Genomic DNA, 17,002 nt, shown 5'->3' on the forward strand with positions numbered 1-17,002 from the left:
GCAGAGGCTTAGACAAATACCAGCTCCTATTCAACTGGGGAAGAAGCACTTCACAGGAGATCCTGCTGAATTACACAGTCGGTCATCAATTGCCATAGAGAAGATGAAAACAAATTGTGTTGAGCCTGGAAAGAATGTCAGTGACACTGGAAAAAACACTTGCTGGGAACTGCCTGGGGTGCAGTGACCTCCTCTGTAATTGCCCAGGTCCCACCAACTCACAGCATACCAAGAGAGATTGCAGATTGAGCTGGGTAGATGGTCAGTCACCAGGGAACCAAATCCGCCCATAGCAGCTGAACACTCCCCTTAGTGCATGAAAATATCAAGCACTGGTAATATAAAATGTGCTACAGTGTCTTCTTGGAAAACAGTAAAATCAGTGTATTCGTAATGATTTAACGGATGGGGGCGAGGAGGGGGACAGAATGAAAAGAACCCTTTAGAAGGGTCAAGAAAGAAAACTGTCATTGCCCCAAAAGCCAGAGTTTTAGCACCTCATTTGCACCCTCCCCGCTCAATGCCCTGATACCAACTTTATAAATGTGAGCTAATGGCCCACTCCTTTAGAAGAGTTCTCCTTGGCCAAGGCCTGGCCCTTACTCATTAATACATAACATCATCTCTGGGTAGGCAAATCCTAATCCTGGTCACCAGGTCAACAGAAACAATCTTGATGCCTATGTTTGAGATGCTATATCATTTTCCCTTTCCACCAAGAGTCTTACCACAAAAGTAAATTACCAGATTAACAGGGTAACAGTGAGCTTCACGAGGGAGGATTCTCTTTAGCTGAAAATTCACCACCACCACTTCAGGTTGTGTGAGATGTTTTTTAATTTATTCAAAGATGGGGAAATAAAAACATATCCTTCCCCACTCCAAATGAAATCATACATAAATATGAATTTCAGAGGTTCATTCTGCTTCCTTACTGTCTATAGCTCCTAATTTTCAGTTACTTATAAAACTTACCTGCTGGTGTGGGGCAAAATACAAGTAAAAGTCTCAGGATATAAAAAATGCTGCATTGACTAGTGGCCTGAAAAGATATATTTTGTTGATTAGGTTTCCTTAATTAAGTGAAATCAAATCAATAAAATGCCCAAGTAAAGCTCAATAGAGGAGAAAAGATCAGATTTCTAACAGTGAATTCTTACTGGGATTGTTGAGAAACACGCTAGACAAGTTAGTCAAAAGCCTGAGTGCTGGCTCGCCTATGAAATGATTGTCACAAGTCATTCCTTATCAGACAAAGTTGGAAGGCTCTGCCTTTAAGTAAGAATCATCAGAGTGGTCTTCCCTGCACAAACACTTTGCAAACGTGTCACGGTTGACCTTGTCCCTTGAGGCTGGTGTACACAGTGCACTTCTGCTGATTAAGCGATTCACTCCTATCTCTTTGAGTCTAAGCCTTAAAGTAATCCCTACCCTGCCACTGAACAAAAGGAAACTACTATTACTACACCCCTACTGTGTGCCAAGTGCAGTGCCAGGCACTTTTACAAACATTACATCATTGAACGTTCACCACTCCATGAGGTCACACCTACTCTTCCTATTTTTCAGAGCGCTTGCTGGCCATGTGTAGACTGGAATTTCACCCAAGTCTCCTAAAACCAAGCCTAGCACCCTTATCCCTGTGGCAGCGAAGTCACAGGGATAAGCAACAAACTTGCATTCCCAGGGCTTGATTCCCTTTCTTCCTTCTTCACCTTCCAGATGGTTCTGCATTCCTTTTACGGGTAGATAATGCAGCAGGGATTTTTTCTCTCCTTCATTCATTCACTCATTCCTTTAACAAATGCTTTAAAAGCGTGTACTGTGTTCAAAGCCAAGGTGGATCTGCAAAGGCGAGTAAAGCGCTTACCCACTGAGGAAGTCTGTTAGGTGAAAAGAAGGATGTAAGCATGGGTCCTGTGACGGTATTGACTATTTTCCAGGCTTGCTTTCCTCCTTTGTAAAATGTGGATATTAAAGGAAATGAGCTCTAAAGCCTGTCCCAGACCCAGATTTCAATACTGTTAATTATAGAAGCTATAGAAAAGTTTTTTGTTTTGTTTTTTTTGAGACAAAGTCTTGCTCTATTGCCCAGGCTGGAGTGCAGTGGCACGATCTCGGCTCACTGCAACCTCCGCCTCCTGGGTTCAAGTGATTCTCCTCTCTCAGCCTCCCAAGTAGCTGAGATTATAGGTTCATGCCACCATGCCTAGCTGTTTTTGTATTTTTAGTAGATTTAGTATTTTTAATAGACAGAGTTTCACCATGTTGGCCAGGCTGGTTTCGATCTCCTGACCTCAGGTGATCCACCCACCTCAGCCTCCCAAAGTGCTGAGATTACAGGTGTGAGCCACCGCAGCCAGCCTAGTTTTTGTTATTTTTTAATAGCAAGCACAGAGGCCTAACTTCCTAATGAGATCATATATATTTATGGTATCTTTCAACCACAGAGACTTGAACTGTATTTAAAATAATAGTTTACTCCTGGAAAAATGGATCCGGGCTGCTGTCTTCACCAGGAAGTTGGGGTGAATGAAGGGGGCCCAGCGAGAAAATGAAGAGCTGGCTGGCAGAACTTCACCAAGTCAAATTTGACTACAAGGTCATGGGACCAGGACCAGCAGATTCTTCCAGATCACCAATGTGACCCTCCACGGTCAGATAGACCGGACCCATGAGTCTGAAAAAGATGCTGATTGTTTCTGCTCCATGTTGTTTGGGACTGCCGATAGCACCATCATCACTTGGTTCGATAAGTTAACACAGGAAGGGCAACTGTCTTAGGAGAACTGGTCATACAAAATCCCAAACAGGCAGCTGCCACTCCACTTTTCTCCTGTTACCAAAGAGTTCATAGTTGGGTTTGGTGTGATTTTTGTTAACAATGAGCTCCCCTGATTGCTGAAAAATACATCCTTCACAATGCCAATTCTACCTGCTGAAGAAAATTCACGGCAAGGCCTTCTTGTCAGGAGTTGAGAGTACCATGTGCATAAACCTATGAACCCAAGGTCTCCTCTCCCACCAAAATCCATAGAACCCTCCACACCGATGCTGCTACCACAACACGCTTTAGAAGAGTTCCTAGGTTAATTCCGAATCACCTCCTGATTATCCAAAGTCTGCAGAGTTTTTTTCCAAAAAGATATCAAATTCTTTCCATTAAATACCTTAAAATTCCACCTTTAGATAACTAGATTGAAACCTGACAAAATAAAATAAGCCTAAACAATGTTATCAATACTCCTAGGAATATAAATAAACTAGCCAGTACTAATCTAATCTGTAACTGCATTTAGCAGGTATGTGCCAACAAAATCAGAAAAGTGACTCCGTAGTGATTCAGCACTTAAAAACACAAATTCTGAACATGACTTATGTAACACCTGAAACATATTTCTCTAAAAACACTAACTGACTGATTTAATGTTTTCTTGTAGTGCCTAAAAGCGGGTAAATCTTGAGCTGTGTGTTTTGCAAAGTCTAAGCATTTGCATGATAAGTAACAATGCTCAGAATCAATCTCTCTTTTTCTGTATACCTGACCTTTACTTGAAAGGTTCTAAACTGGCTGAATACTTTTATCTTTGATAAGACAAGGTCTTTGAAGTGATGTTTTGGCTCTGTGTGGGCAAGGCCTTAATTTCTAGACTTCAGTAACTGAGGGGGTACAAAGCCTTGCTTTTTGTTTTTAAACAGAATGAATCTTTTACTGTTCAGGTTAATGTTCTGGCATTCTACCAGGAGTCTCTAGCACCAGTCTAATTATTAATGATAATCTTAGGTATTTTACTGATGATTTATTCTGATGATGGTTTTTCAAAGAGCCATTCTTATGGCAAAGAGATAGAAGAGAGGCAGATCAATTAATTGGTCTCAAGCAAAATCACAAAAAAAAGTAAAAGGTGCCCAGTTCTGGCCTCAGTGCCGGATACCCACACCAAAGAAATCTTGTCACATTTCCCAATACCCTAATGCAAACACTAGGTTTTGAATCAGATGTCTTCAATTACGTAGTCACAGACCGTTAGAACTAGATGACCCCATGAGATAATCCTCGTGCAATACCCACATTTCCAGAGGAGAAAACTAAGCTAGAGAAGCAGAGCCCATAAGTATGTCCTTGGGTCCCTTTGACTTTCTTAAGTATTGGTTTCCTCATCCCCAAACAGATCAGAGTCATACCCAGAATCCAACATAAATGACTCCGGGCCTCCTAGATCTCAAAGCTGCTGAGGCCTTGCCAAAAAGATCCTCTCCATGTACCTGACAAAGAAGAAGGGTACCCCATCTTCAGAAAACAGCATCTGCAACCTGAGCTCATAACCCCACAAATCTGAGCTTTCAACTTTCTCATCTAGAAAATAATTTTCCACTTAAAAGTATTCACCAACAGATGCATTTTTTAAAGTGCCCCTCTAAGACTTTCAAGTTTTAGTTTGGTTTACCCCAAACTAGAATTTTTATACACTTTTCAAAACCACAAAAAACCATGTTAAACTGTTTGGATTTTTTACTTCGTGTATAAGTTAGTTTTCACTTAGGAAAAAAAGACAACAAAACTAGTCAATATCAAAAACAAAAAAAGCTAAGGAAACAAAATGCCAATGGCCCTTAAAAAATAGCACGCTGAAGCCAAGGGTTTTGTATTACACTTCTTTATACACCCCCCGGGTAATTAGGCCAGTGTTTTCTTTTGTTTTTCTTTTTTGTTTTCTTCTGAGACGGAGTCTCACTCTGTTGCCCAGACTGGAGTGCAATGGTGCAATCTCGGCTCACTGCAACCTCCACCTCCTGGGCTCAAGCAATTCTCCTGCCTCAGCCTCCCAAGTAGCTGGGATTACAGGTGCCTGCCACCATACAGAGTAATTATGGTATTTTTAGTAGAGATGGGGTTTCACCATGTTGGCCAGGCTGGTCTCAAACTCCTGACCTTAAGTGATCTACCCATCTCAGCCTCCCAAAGTGCTGGGATTACAGGCATGTGCCACCTCGCCTGGCCTTTTTTTTTTTTTTTTTGATACATATAATCAATAGTACAATTTTGAAATAATAAAAATCTATTTTTAAAGTAAGGTACTTTCATATCTTAATACAACACTTTAACCCTGGTGTCTCAATGGTCCAGATTCTCGTAAACTGAATTATATAGGGAAGTAAACAACTGCTAGTTAATTTTTAGCTGTTGGAAAGAACAAATTGCACTATCCTTGCTCAGTGCAATTTGATTTTGTTCAGATCTCAGAGAACAGTAAGCATGAATGTGCCTGAATTTAAGCCACTGCACACTGGGTGTAAAAGCAACTACTTCCGAGCAAATTTCAAGTGTCTGATCCCTACTAAGCAGATACGCTGTCACCCCCTGCCTGCACACCACACCATATACACTCATTCCACAGCAAGGAGGAAGAAAGCGAGAGCTACAGGAGGCCCGAAACGTTTAACTCTGTGGGAAGGTAGGGCAGCACAAAAAAATTCTCAGTGTTTAGTGTGGGTCTGAAGGCCAGGGGTTGGTTATGTGATTGGAACACTGAACATGTCGTTTCAGACCTGTGTGTGAGGGAGGATGAGAAAGTGGGAGCCTGTGTGAGCATATGAGGGTGAGTGTCAGCATGTGTGAGGGTGAGTGTAAGCAAGTGTGAGCAAGCGTGAGAGTGTGCAGCTGTAGCGTTGTGCAGTAGCTGGACAGACGCAGCAAAGTCCAGAAAAGAGAATGCTGTATCAGGGTGGTAGAACCTCAGACAGAACTGGCTGGGCTTTTATCTATCAAACACAGAAAAGCCCAGCCAAAAGGCTCACTCCATCAAGATGTCTGGCCCTCTGTAGACAAAATATCAATCGCAGGTAATCAAGTGATTTTTGACCCAGTGAGCTTATATTTGGGTGTCATAGATAAGTCTCCAGCGTAATAATCTGTACAAGAAGAAAACTGTATCATACAAGCACTCAACCAAAGTTCAAAAGTCCCTAGGATCCCATAAATTCCAGTTGGCTACCCATCCTTACCCCGCTAACACACACACACACACACACACACACACACACACACCACTTACTTCCCACCAGTCTCATGTGATTCAGAGAGCAAAGCAGGGAGGGGATTTTTTCTTGGCTCTGCTCTGCAGGTGTCCGAAAATCTATTTAAAGGTGAGAAGTAGACTGGACAACAGGCTGGCCTCATTTCTACCTCTAGATATGTTCACTAACTTTTAAAACACCACTTAACCCTTTGGTTTCTCAACTGGCATCCTTCTGGCAAATGAAAAAAAAAAATCACCTGTCCTTATTGATCTCCTCGTTAATTCTCTTCTAGACAAGAGCCCTTTTCAAACATCGGGACACAAACTGTTTTGACAACCAGCCAATAGAAGTTGCTAATCTACCACTAGAAAGGGTGAATGGACAATCAGGGAACAAGTTAAAGTGACTTTGGCTGTTCCAGCTATGCTTCAGGAGCTCAAAAGCAACTGGGAGGAGTGGGACAGGGGACCATCTCTTATTCAGTAGGCCTCTAACTGCTGAGCAGGAACACAGAGAATTCTGGGCATGCCTTCGGAAAGCAGCATTTCTCACCTGCCCTTGACCACCATTCCCTTTCAGGTGAACCGTTTCCCCTTCTAAAGGTGGTATGCCTATGCCTAACAGCAGGTGCATAATGCCCAGGGCCTGTGCCCTAGCCACAAAATGCTAGGCTGATTGGGCGACTTTGCATACACATTTGCCTCCAGATCATCAGCAGAAAGCAGAGTTTCATGAAAAGGAATGCCTGGTCTTCAAAAATCCAGACTGTGATTTGGGAATTGGGAATCAGAGAGGAGTATGTTTTGTGGTCCAAAATACCTTAGTGAAGAATGCAGAATAGAAACATAAAGCTCTCAGTCATGGTGAAGAAAGTTATTGAGGTACAATGGAGTATTTGATATTCAAGATGAAATCAGAAGGCTACCTACTACAATAAAATGCAGAGTTTCCCCCAACATAACACAACCACCCCTAGCACACCGAACTAGGAAATTGCCCATGCTCTCTGGAAAAGCTAAGACAAAGTCCAGACCTTTTCAGAAGTGCTAGCTTCAACTCCTATGTCTTCCATAAGGTACTCTGATCCTCCTAAGAGCAAAAATAGCCTACAACTTTGATTAACCATGTAATAGAAATAAACTCCTGTTGACTGCCATAACCAGAACAAGATGTCAGTGTGATGAACCAAACCAGAGGCATGGAAAAACATACCCAAAATGTCAACCTGTACCATCTGACATGCACATCCATTAGGAGGTGTCTACCCCGGAGATACCACCCAGGTGCCTATGATATTGAAGAAACCATCTGCTTAGCTCAAAGTATGGTTTTCACTTTAATTCATACATCAAACTGCACCTTGGTTACGCTGACCACACAAATATTGCAGTGGCCTGGCTTAACTTACTGAGGCTCGGTGATTCCTCACCCAGTTGACTGGCCACAACCACATCTACAGGTTTCAGGGTCCTGTCATAGATTCACATCACTCATTTTCCTGGCTTATTAGTGGAGGCTAACTTAATTTCATGATAACCTTGTCAATTTTCCTTGGCCTGAATGAATCACAAAGTGTTTCACCTGATCAGACAAAAGCTGCACTCAGTAGCTTGGTCCACTATCTTTAAGGATTAGTCCAGAAGTTTTTGGTGACACTTAGGATTATTATCTTCACAAGAAGCATGGTGACCTACAGGAAATACCTTTAAAACGTGTTTTTTAAGATGTGCATGGAAATAGTAGAAGTGACTCTGAGTCACTGTCCAAGCTACAAAGAGCATGGTCACCGCCTCTGCTTCCACCTCAGCAAACACACCTGGACAGAATTATTCACTGTGACTGTCCCAGGACCCTGGTCTGAGTTTTCATGACTCTGTAGAAAGTAAGAAAAAGGGGATGCATGGGGCATCAAGTTTGCTGAAATCAGCACAAGTTCTGGGCAAATCTCAGAGCAAGACTTACCACTCTAGGTTTCTGCTGGTCCAGGGTATGCAGGAAGGCTGAGTTGGGGTCCAGGGTGCGCTCGGGGTCACTGGAGATGTCCTCCTCTGAGTCTTCATAGGATGAGGAGAAGCCCGTGGAGGAGGCCGAGGAAGAGGACAGTTTCCTCAGGGGCAGGGTGCTGCGAGGGCTTCCCTGCATCTCCTCCAAGCCCCCGTCCTCCTGGGTGCCCATGTCTGTAATGATGACGGCAGGTATGTTGCTGGGGCTGCAGGCCTCTCTCAGGAAAGGCTTGTCCTGATCCGGGGGCAGCAGCTCTGGACTTGGGTGGGCATCTCTGTCCTGACGCTGGCTTTCCCAAGTCCCCTCTGATTGCACCCCTGTGCCACGCGTCCAAGCCAAACCGCCTTCCTCCATGGTGCCCTGCCAAACCCTGGAGCTCCCAGGCTGCACACCCACCCTGTCCCCAGGAAGGTACTGAGGTTCTTTCACATCTTTCGCAGCTTCCCAACAGGGCAAAGCCTCCAGCATTCTGCCAGAAGGAATTCCCGCCTCCACCTCCCGGATCCCTGGCTGGGCCGAGGGGCTGCCCCCAAGCAAGCCCAGAGTTGGGGACCCTCCCTCCACTCTGTCGGAGAGCTGCCAACGCCCCCCACCCACGGGGGCCCCACTTAGGGCCTCTTCAGGGCCTACGGAGGCCAGGGCTTTGGGCGGCCTGGACCAGCTCAGGGCATCAGAGGACTCTGCGCTTTGCACGCTGACAGTCGTCTCCTCTGGCCTTTCGCCCACTTCAGGCGCCCTAGATCCCGGCAAGCCACAGGGCAGATTTCCTTTCCCCATCTTCCCAGGGGGTTCTCCATCGTGGGGCCCGCCCCTTTCTGGGGCTGGGCTTGTCTCACTGCCCAGAAACTGCCCCTGCCTCTCCACCAGGGCCTCTCGGGGCTGCGGATCCTCAAGCTCACGGGCTCTCTCAGATGGCTCAGTGAGGGCAAGATCCTGTGGATGGTGTGGCCCCGTGGATGTAGCTCTCGCTGCCACTTCTGTGGCCACGGTTAAGCTGGCTCCGGTCAGCCCCAGCGAGGGAGCTAGGCAGCTACGAGTTCCCGGGGGAGGAGAGACCCTTTTGTCAATTTCCATAGCAGTGGGTGAGCCACAGCAGGGACTGGCAGGGACGCCCTTCTCCATCCTCACAAAAGCAGATGGACCCCGGGCCTCTGATCCTGTAGGGGCAGCCCGGCTGGGAAGAGGTGGCATTCCTTCCTTCACCTGCGCGGGGCATAGGCTGGGCCCTCCTTTCCTCCCGGAGTTGGCTCCTGAAGTCTCTGGACATTGCTCCCCCCAGGACTTTGTCCTCCGTTCCTCGCTCCGGGCGCCCTGAACAAGGACCCTTCCAGGGGGCTGGCTGCTGCTGCGGAAGGGGCACGGGGAGGGCGAGCGAGCCCTGCCCAAACGCGGGCTGCGGGGCGCTTGAATGTCGGAGCTCTGCGCCTGAATGTGCGCCTCAAACATGCCCACTTTCTGGTTCACCTGCACGTTCTGCAACTCGCGCTGCAGGATCCGCAGCTTCCTCTTGGCCTCCTCCGGCTCTGGCGGGGAGACGCTACCGGCCGCCACCACCTGCTGCCGGTCCCCTCGTAGGCGACCAACCCAACTTGGGCTGCCCACGCTGCTACTGCTGCTGCTGCTGCCGCTGCTGCCGCTGCTACTATTCAGCCTGCGCCGGCCGCTCCGCCAGCCCCCGGGGCTCTTGGGCTCTTCGGGCGACAGCGACTCGGCTGGGGGGAAGAGGAAAGAGGCGCCTCTCCCGGGGCTGAAAACGCTGCTGGGGCTCAGCACGGCCCTCCCAGGGGGAGGGGGCGTCTCGCTGCCGCTGGGCCCGGGGCCGCCGCCGCTCTTCACCTCGTTGGCGCTATTCATGATCACCAGGCTATTGAGCGCATAGCAGTACACAGCCATAGTACTGGGTCCGCCGCGCTGCCCGCTGCCGCGGCTCCAGCTCCTGCTCCGCCGCCGGCGCCTCCTCCTCCCGGCGCTCCCAGCTCAGCCCCGGAGGCCCGGCAGCCGCGGCTCCGCGCGCAGGTGGGGCGGCATGGCCTGGGCGGCGGGCTAGGGGCACGACCGCGGGCTCAGCCCTTGCCCAAATCTCCATAAACCACCGTGCCGCTGTGGAGATACAAGGAGAAAAGTCAGGACTCTCGAGGGTGCTGAGGGGTTGGGGGTCGTCTGTAGATCCCACAGGGAGCCCTGGGGACCCAATCTGTCCGGGACCCAGCGCTACCGGCATCTCAGCAACCGGGACGGCAAGGCTCGGCGAGGGCATGCCCCGGCTGCCTGGGTCGTCAGAGCGGTTACGGGTGTGCTTCCCCGCCCCCCCATCCCGCCCCAGGCTGCGATGCGCTTTGAGGTCCCCTCAAATCCCAATCCTAACATTCGTCTCCGGAGCCACGCGGACCGGCGAGCAGTGAGGTCCAACTCTTTGGTTCCTAAGTGTGCTGTGTGCTGGGCGCGGCTGACTCCCAGCTCTCCAGGGCTGAGGACACCCCCGCCACCGTCACCGGGTCTCCCCTGCCTGAGCAAACATTGGCTATCCAGGGCAACCCGGCAGCCCTCGCCCTGGGCTTCAGGGTCTCCCTGCTCCACCCTTTCGGGGTATCAGAGACCGGCTCGGAGGGAACCTGAGCTGGACCTGCCTTCTCCGAACCGCTGCCAGCGCCCGGATCTGGGAGGGCGCCTGCTTGCCCGCCGTTTACCTTCCTGACCCTGGCCTTGGGTCTGTGTCTCTCGGCCTACGAAGGCCTGGGCGGGCGGCGGGGCAGCAGCCGAAGCATTTCTCAGCACTGGCCCTGTCGCTTATCCCTAGACAAGTGTTTTGTGAGTGTGGGCGCGCCTGCGCGCGTCGGGGGCCCATGTTTCTACACGTCCCCTGTACCGGAACCAGTACTCGCTGCCCCCCTGCCGTTGTCCCCTAGGGAGGGGTGTGTGTGAGTGTGAGTGTGTGTGCACGCGTGTGTGTATACGCGCGCGGAGCGAGTCCGCTCTCCGCGCGCACTGGTGCCGAGGACGCGGCTGCCCCTGCGGGTTCCCGGACCCGCGCCCACTCGGAGGAACTTAGGGGTGTGCTTGGCCGCAGCCAGGCAGCAGCCCTGGGTGCACAGAGCCTCAGGCTCTGGAAACGGACCTGGAGCCCGCGCTGTAACACCCAGGGCAGCGCCGCGGAGTGCAGGGTTTCTCCGCATCCCGGGCAACCTCGCCCGGCGCCGGCAGAGCCGCCCTGAGACTCCAGCCTGGGGACTCTTGGAGCGCGCAGGAACAGGCGGCGCAGAGTGAGCGGCCCGGAAGGCGGGTTGGTGAAATGCGGAGACCTCGTCTCTCCCTACTCTCTCCCCACCGCCACTCCATGTCACCCTCCAAAATCAAACCCCCTTCCCTGCCTCCCCAGCCCACCCCTTTGCCCTGTTTCGGAACCAGGAACGACGAGTTTCGCTCCAGAGCAGAAAGGGAGGGCAAAGAGGGTTGTTCCAAGGCGAGAGCCATTAAAAGGCCGCCAAACTTACCTGCAATTTCTCAGATTCCAGGTCCTGTGTAGACTACATGCCCAGAGGCGCAGACCTCGTAGAGACGAGATGGCTTTAAAAGTAAAAATGTTCAGAAATCATTTTCTCACAAGCTATGGAAGACAAAAAAGAGTGCGAAAGAGTGGGGAGAGCTCTTCGGTTCAGGGGCCCGGCGATCCCGGCAGTGGCGACGCCAAGCCGGCCCTGCACGCCCTTTTCGGCCGCGGAGATACTGCCCCTGTCAGTGTCTGCTCCGGGCAACTTCAGTGTTTGTTCAATGTACGATTAAAAAAAAAAAAAAGAAAGAAAGAAAAGTTGGGGGGGTGGAGGAGGGAGGAGGGAGAAAGGCGGAGGCTTGGGGGAGGAAAGCAGGAAGGAAGTTGTGAGCCTGTCTGGGGTTGAACTCAGCGGAACAAGTTTTTCTTTTCTTCTTTTTTTTTTTTTTCTATTGCTTGGCAAGACGAGGGAGGGAAACACTTAAAAAAAAAAAGTTTCCATTGTTAGCTAACAACAAAAAAAAAGCCTTTTAACTTCTGCGGTTTAAAGATATACAATTCATTTTCCACCCCTCGATGGAGGCTTGCTGATGTGCCTAGCTTTATGAAACTAGTTTTGAAAAATGTTTTTAATAAAGATTTGAGTATACGTCTTAAACAAAGCAAATCATGGGGACCTTTTTAGCATTTAAAAAAGGCTAAAATCCTATGTGAACGGTTTGTGTTCTTGTTCACAATTCTGCAAATTCAAAGGTACATTGAGGTCGCCTTCCTGCAAAGTTGCAGATTTTAAGTGCATCACAGTAGTATTTTGGAAGACTGGTTGGTCTATGAGCTGGGGATGGTTTTGCAGTGCAATTGGTAGATGTATAAATACACCTTTACATATCACATTTATTTATAACTGCACACAGCACATGTGACATTCGCATATTTTTGCACTTAATTCTCAGAATTATTTTAAGAAAAAGCATAGTCCTGGAACTAAGAAGGCTTGGGTAATGTCTGAAACCCCCCTTGCTTCTGTGGACCTTTGTAGACTGTCTCCTGTAGACTGGATCATTTTCCAGAACCTTTCTCCCTTACTATCAGCAAAAAAGGGAGAAGGAACATCAGCCAACATTACTGGGCAGGGGATCCTACCCCTTTCAAGCCCCAGCACTCACTGCCAGGGTGTTTTACATGATGCTCTAAATCTTAAACTACAGCATTTAGTGGAAAGAGGGAACACACAGCTGCAAGGCTCAGGAGACTGAAACATCCAAAGCCTGAATTGGTCCTTATGTCGTGATTAGCTGAAATTCAGATGGAAATTTTGACTTTGCTTGTAGCACACAGATCTCTTGCTTGTTTATGTAACAATACTGTTCAGTGAGCAAAGGAACCTGCTGCTCAATCAGGAAAAGGTTCATGCTAAATCTGAAATAAAGAGATCTCCTAACCAAGAATTCCTGAGAATCGCACACTGTTGAAAACTTTCTAATTTTTAAAAACATGCCATGGAAGAATTGAACCTAATTCCCCTCCTACTCTCGATGGGACTTTAAAAAAAGAACCCAGAGTTATCCATGGATCTGAGCAGTTATTCAGGACCTGAGCGATTCCTAAGAAAGAGAAGCCAGCCCTCTTCTTGACCCTAATTTTGTTCCCTAGGTGCAAAAAAGAGGAGTTGCCGGTTGTCAGAAGACCCAATCATTGGAATTTACGTCTGAGGGGCCTTTGTTCTAGGAGAGGCCAATACCCATGTCAGGTGTCATGGTGGAAGCAACGGAAGTACCTAGCAATGCATACATTAAAGACAGACACATAGCTTCCCAATCCCTGGGAAACCTCACTGTCACCTCACAGCTGACATCATCAGCCTTCCGTAGTTGAGAAACTCAGACTTCTTGAATGTGCAGTCAACCTGAAGAATTATTGGTCAGAAGGCAGCCAGCAGCTGTCAGGTGTGACATGCAGAAGAGATTTCTGCCTTGGGCTTGAGGTAAGGCTAGCTGATGATTCTACCAGTCTAAAATTTGAACTGTGCCACCAAGAGCAGCAGGGATTGGGGAATAGATGGAATAAAACCCATTTCTGGAAGCTAGCATAACGGGCTTGCATCCTGAAAGAGAATCTAGTTGCCTTCCGTGATTGTAAATGAACATGAGAAGAGTACTTTACATAGCACTTATTTGTGAGACATTGTTCTAGACACATTATAAATATTTATACATTTTTATCCTCATAACAACCCTATGAGGCAGGCATCATTATTGTCCTTATTCTATAGATGAAAAAATGAAAGTACAAATAAGTGAGTAGTTTGTCCCCAAATCCCCATTGCTGGTAAGAGGCAAAACCAGGATTTGAACCTGTGTAGTCTGGGTCTAGAATCCGTGCCTGTCATTACTTCTCCATATTGTATAGTTATTATCTATAACCATAGGGAAGGCTTGCCTAACTTTTCAGTTGTTCTCTATAACTGTAGGGAAGTTTTGTCTGTCTATTCAGAGTACCCATTTGCCTGCTTATGAAATTGAAGTTTATAAATCAAAGCTATGAAACTAAGAATAAAAGGAAACTTCCTCAACTAATAAAGAGCATCTGTGAAAAACCTAAAGTTAATATCATACTTAATGATTAAGTACTAAACACTTAGCACTAAAATTAGGAACCATGGCCAGGGACAGTGGCTCACACTTGTAATCCCAGCAGTTTGGGAGGCTGAGGCGGGCAGATCACTTGAGGTCAGGAGTTCAAGACCAGCCTGGCCAACATGGTGAAACCCTGTCTCTACTAAAAATACAAAAATTAGGCCAGGTGTGGTGGCTCACACCTGCAGTCCCAGCTACTTGGGAAGCTGAGGCAGAAGGATTGCTTAAATCTGGGAGGTGGAGGTTTCAGTGAGCCGAGATCATGCCACTGCACTCCAGCCTGATGACAGAGCGAGACTCCATCTCAAAAAACAAACAAACAAACAAAAATACCAAAATTAGCCAGTCATAGTGGCACATACCTGTAGTCCCAGCTACTCAGGAGGCTGAAGCAGGAGAATCACTTGAACCTGGGATGCTGAGGTTGCAGTGAGCCAAGATAGCACCACTGCATTCCAGCCTGGGCAGCAGAGTGAGACTTCATCTCAAAAAATAATAATAAAATAAAACAAAATTAGGAATAAGGTTAGCATGTCTGCTCTCACCATTTTTATTTAACACTGTAATTAATTGAAGTCCTAGACAGTGCAATCAGACAAGGGAAAGGAATAAAAAGGCATCAAATTGGAAAGGAAGAAGTAAAACTATATTTATTTAGATTATGTAATTGTCTATGTGGAAAATCCTGGGTCTATAAAAAAGCTATTAGAACTAATAAGTGAGTTTAGTAAATGTATTAGTTTGCCAGGGCTGCCGTAAGAAAGTACCTCAGGCTGGTTGACTTACAAGAGAAATTCTGTTTACAACAGAGATTTATCTTCTCACAATTCTGGTGACTAGTAGTCAGATCAAGGTGTTGCAGGGCCAGTTTCTTCTGAGGCCTCTCCTTGGCTTACAGATAAATCTTGTCTATGTATCTTTACATGGTCTTCTCTCTGTATAGGTCTATGTCCTAATCTCCTCCTCCTATAAGGACATCAGTCATATTGGATTATGGCCTATCCTAATGACCTCATTTAGCCTTAATTACCTTTTTAAAGACCTTATCTTCAAACAGTCATATTTTGAGACATTGTGGGTTAGGACTTCAACATATAAATTTGGGGGGAAACACAATTCGGCCCATAACAGCAAGTCTGCAGAATACAGATTAATATACCAAAATAAATTTTATTTCTACATACTACCAATAAATAATCAGAAATTTTAAAAAATTATATAATAATAATAATACCTTTACAATAAACTCAAAAACTATGAAACATTTAGAGATAAATATGACAAAACTGTGAAGATCCATAGTGAGAAAATCATAAATCACTACTGGTTAAAAAAAAAAAAAGACCTAAGTAAATGAAGAGATACATCAGGTTCATGAATTAGAGGACTCAATATTGTTAAGACGCCGATTCTTCCTCAACTTTATCTGTAGGTTCAATGCAATCACAATCAGTATTTCAGCAGGTTTTTGTTTTTTATTTTGTTTTTATTTTCTAAACTTTATAGGTAAATACAAAAGATCTAGAATGGCCAAAACAACTTTGAAAAAGAACACAGCAGAAGGACTAACACTATCTCGTGTCAAGACTTACTATAAAGCTATGGTAATCAAGACAATGTGGTATTGGCATAAAGTTAAAAAAATAGATCAGTAGGACAAAATAGTTCAGAAATAGACCCACATATATATGGACCATTGATTTTTAACACAAATGCAGAGAAAGTGAAGAAGTCTTTTTTTTTTTTTTTTTTTTTTTTGAGACGGAGTCTCACTGTGTCACCCAGGCTGGAGTGCAGTGGCACGATCTTGGCTCACTGCAACCTCTGCCTCCTAGGTTCAAGTGATTCTCCTGCCTCAGCCTCCCAAGTAGCTGAGACTACAGGCACGTGCCACCATGCCTGGCTAATTTCTTGTATTTTTAGTAGAAACAGGGTTTCACCATGTTAGCCGGGATGGTCTCAATCTCCTGACCTCGTGATTCGTCCACCTTGGCCTCCCAAAGTGCTGGGATTACAGGCATGAGCCACCGCACCTGGCCAGTGGAGAGAAGCCTTTTAACAAATAGTGCCATAACAATTCAACATCCATATCTAAAAAGAGGGAATTCAAAGAATATCTTACACCATATTGTACAAAAATTAACTCAAAATGACTCACAGCTCTTAATGTAAAGCCTAAAACCAAGAAATTTTTATAAGAAAACGTAAGAGAGAATCTCTGGGAACTTGGGTTCCCATTTCTTAGATATGACACCAAAATTAATTGGACGACATCAACATTTAAAACTTCTCTTCAAGGCCAGGCACAGTGGTGCACACCTGTAATCCCAGCACTTTGGGAGACTGAGGCAGGCAGATGACTTGAGCTCAGGAGTTTGAGACCAGCCTGGGCAACATGGCAAAACCCTGTCTCTACAAAAAATAAAACAAAAGTTAGGCTGGGCGTAGTGGCTGATGTCTGTAATCCCAGCACTTTAGGAGGCTGAGGCAGGTGGATCACCAGAGGTCAGGAGATTGAGATTGGCCTGGCCAACATGGTAAGACCACGTCTCTACCAAAAATACAAAAATTAGCTGGGCATGGTGGTGCATGCCTGTAGTCCCAGCTACTTGGGAGGCTGAGGCAGACAAATTGCTTGAACCCGGGAGGCAGAGGTTGCAGTGAGCAGAGAACGCACCACTGCACTCCAGCCTGGGCAACAGAGCAAGACTCCATCTCAAAAAAAAAAAAAAAAAATTAGCTGGGCATGGTGGCACATCCCTGTAGTCCCAGCTACTCAGGAGGATGAGGTGGGAGGATCAGTTGAGCCCAGGGGGTTGAGGCTATAGTGAGCCATGATTGCGCCACTGCACTC

The 17,002-nt window shown here is 46.8% G+C and overlaps 1 protein-coding gene across 1 annotated transcript in view; it reads right to left on the minus strand.

Moving 5' to 3' along the window:
• Window positions 1-11,893, minus strand: part of ITPKB (inositol-trisphosphate 3-kinase B) — a 105,560-nt gene extending 93,667 nt beyond the window's left edge. Inside the window, exons 1-2 of the mRNA XM_012459813.3 lie at window positions 11,517-11,893; window positions 7,984-10,125 (exon numbers count right to left, since the gene is read on the minus strand). Coding sequence (XP_012315236.2) covers window positions 7,984-9,918 — 1,935 coding nt within the window. The 5' untranslated portion in view covers window positions 9,919-10,125; window positions 11,517-11,893. The remainder of the gene's footprint in view (window positions 1-7,983; window positions 10,126-11,516) is intronic.
• Window positions 11,894-17,002: the final 5,109 nt, after the last annotated feature.

The sequence above is a fragment of the Aotus nancymaae genome, unplaced genomic scaffold, assembly GCF_030222135.1.
Source record: "Aotus nancymaae isolate 86718 unplaced genomic scaffold, 86718_ANA_hifiasm-v0.15.2.pri h1tg000032l_0, whole genome shotgun sequence".
Taxonomy (NCBI): domain Eukaryota; kingdom Metazoa; phylum Chordata; class Mammalia; order Primates; family Aotidae; genus Aotus; species Aotus nancymaae.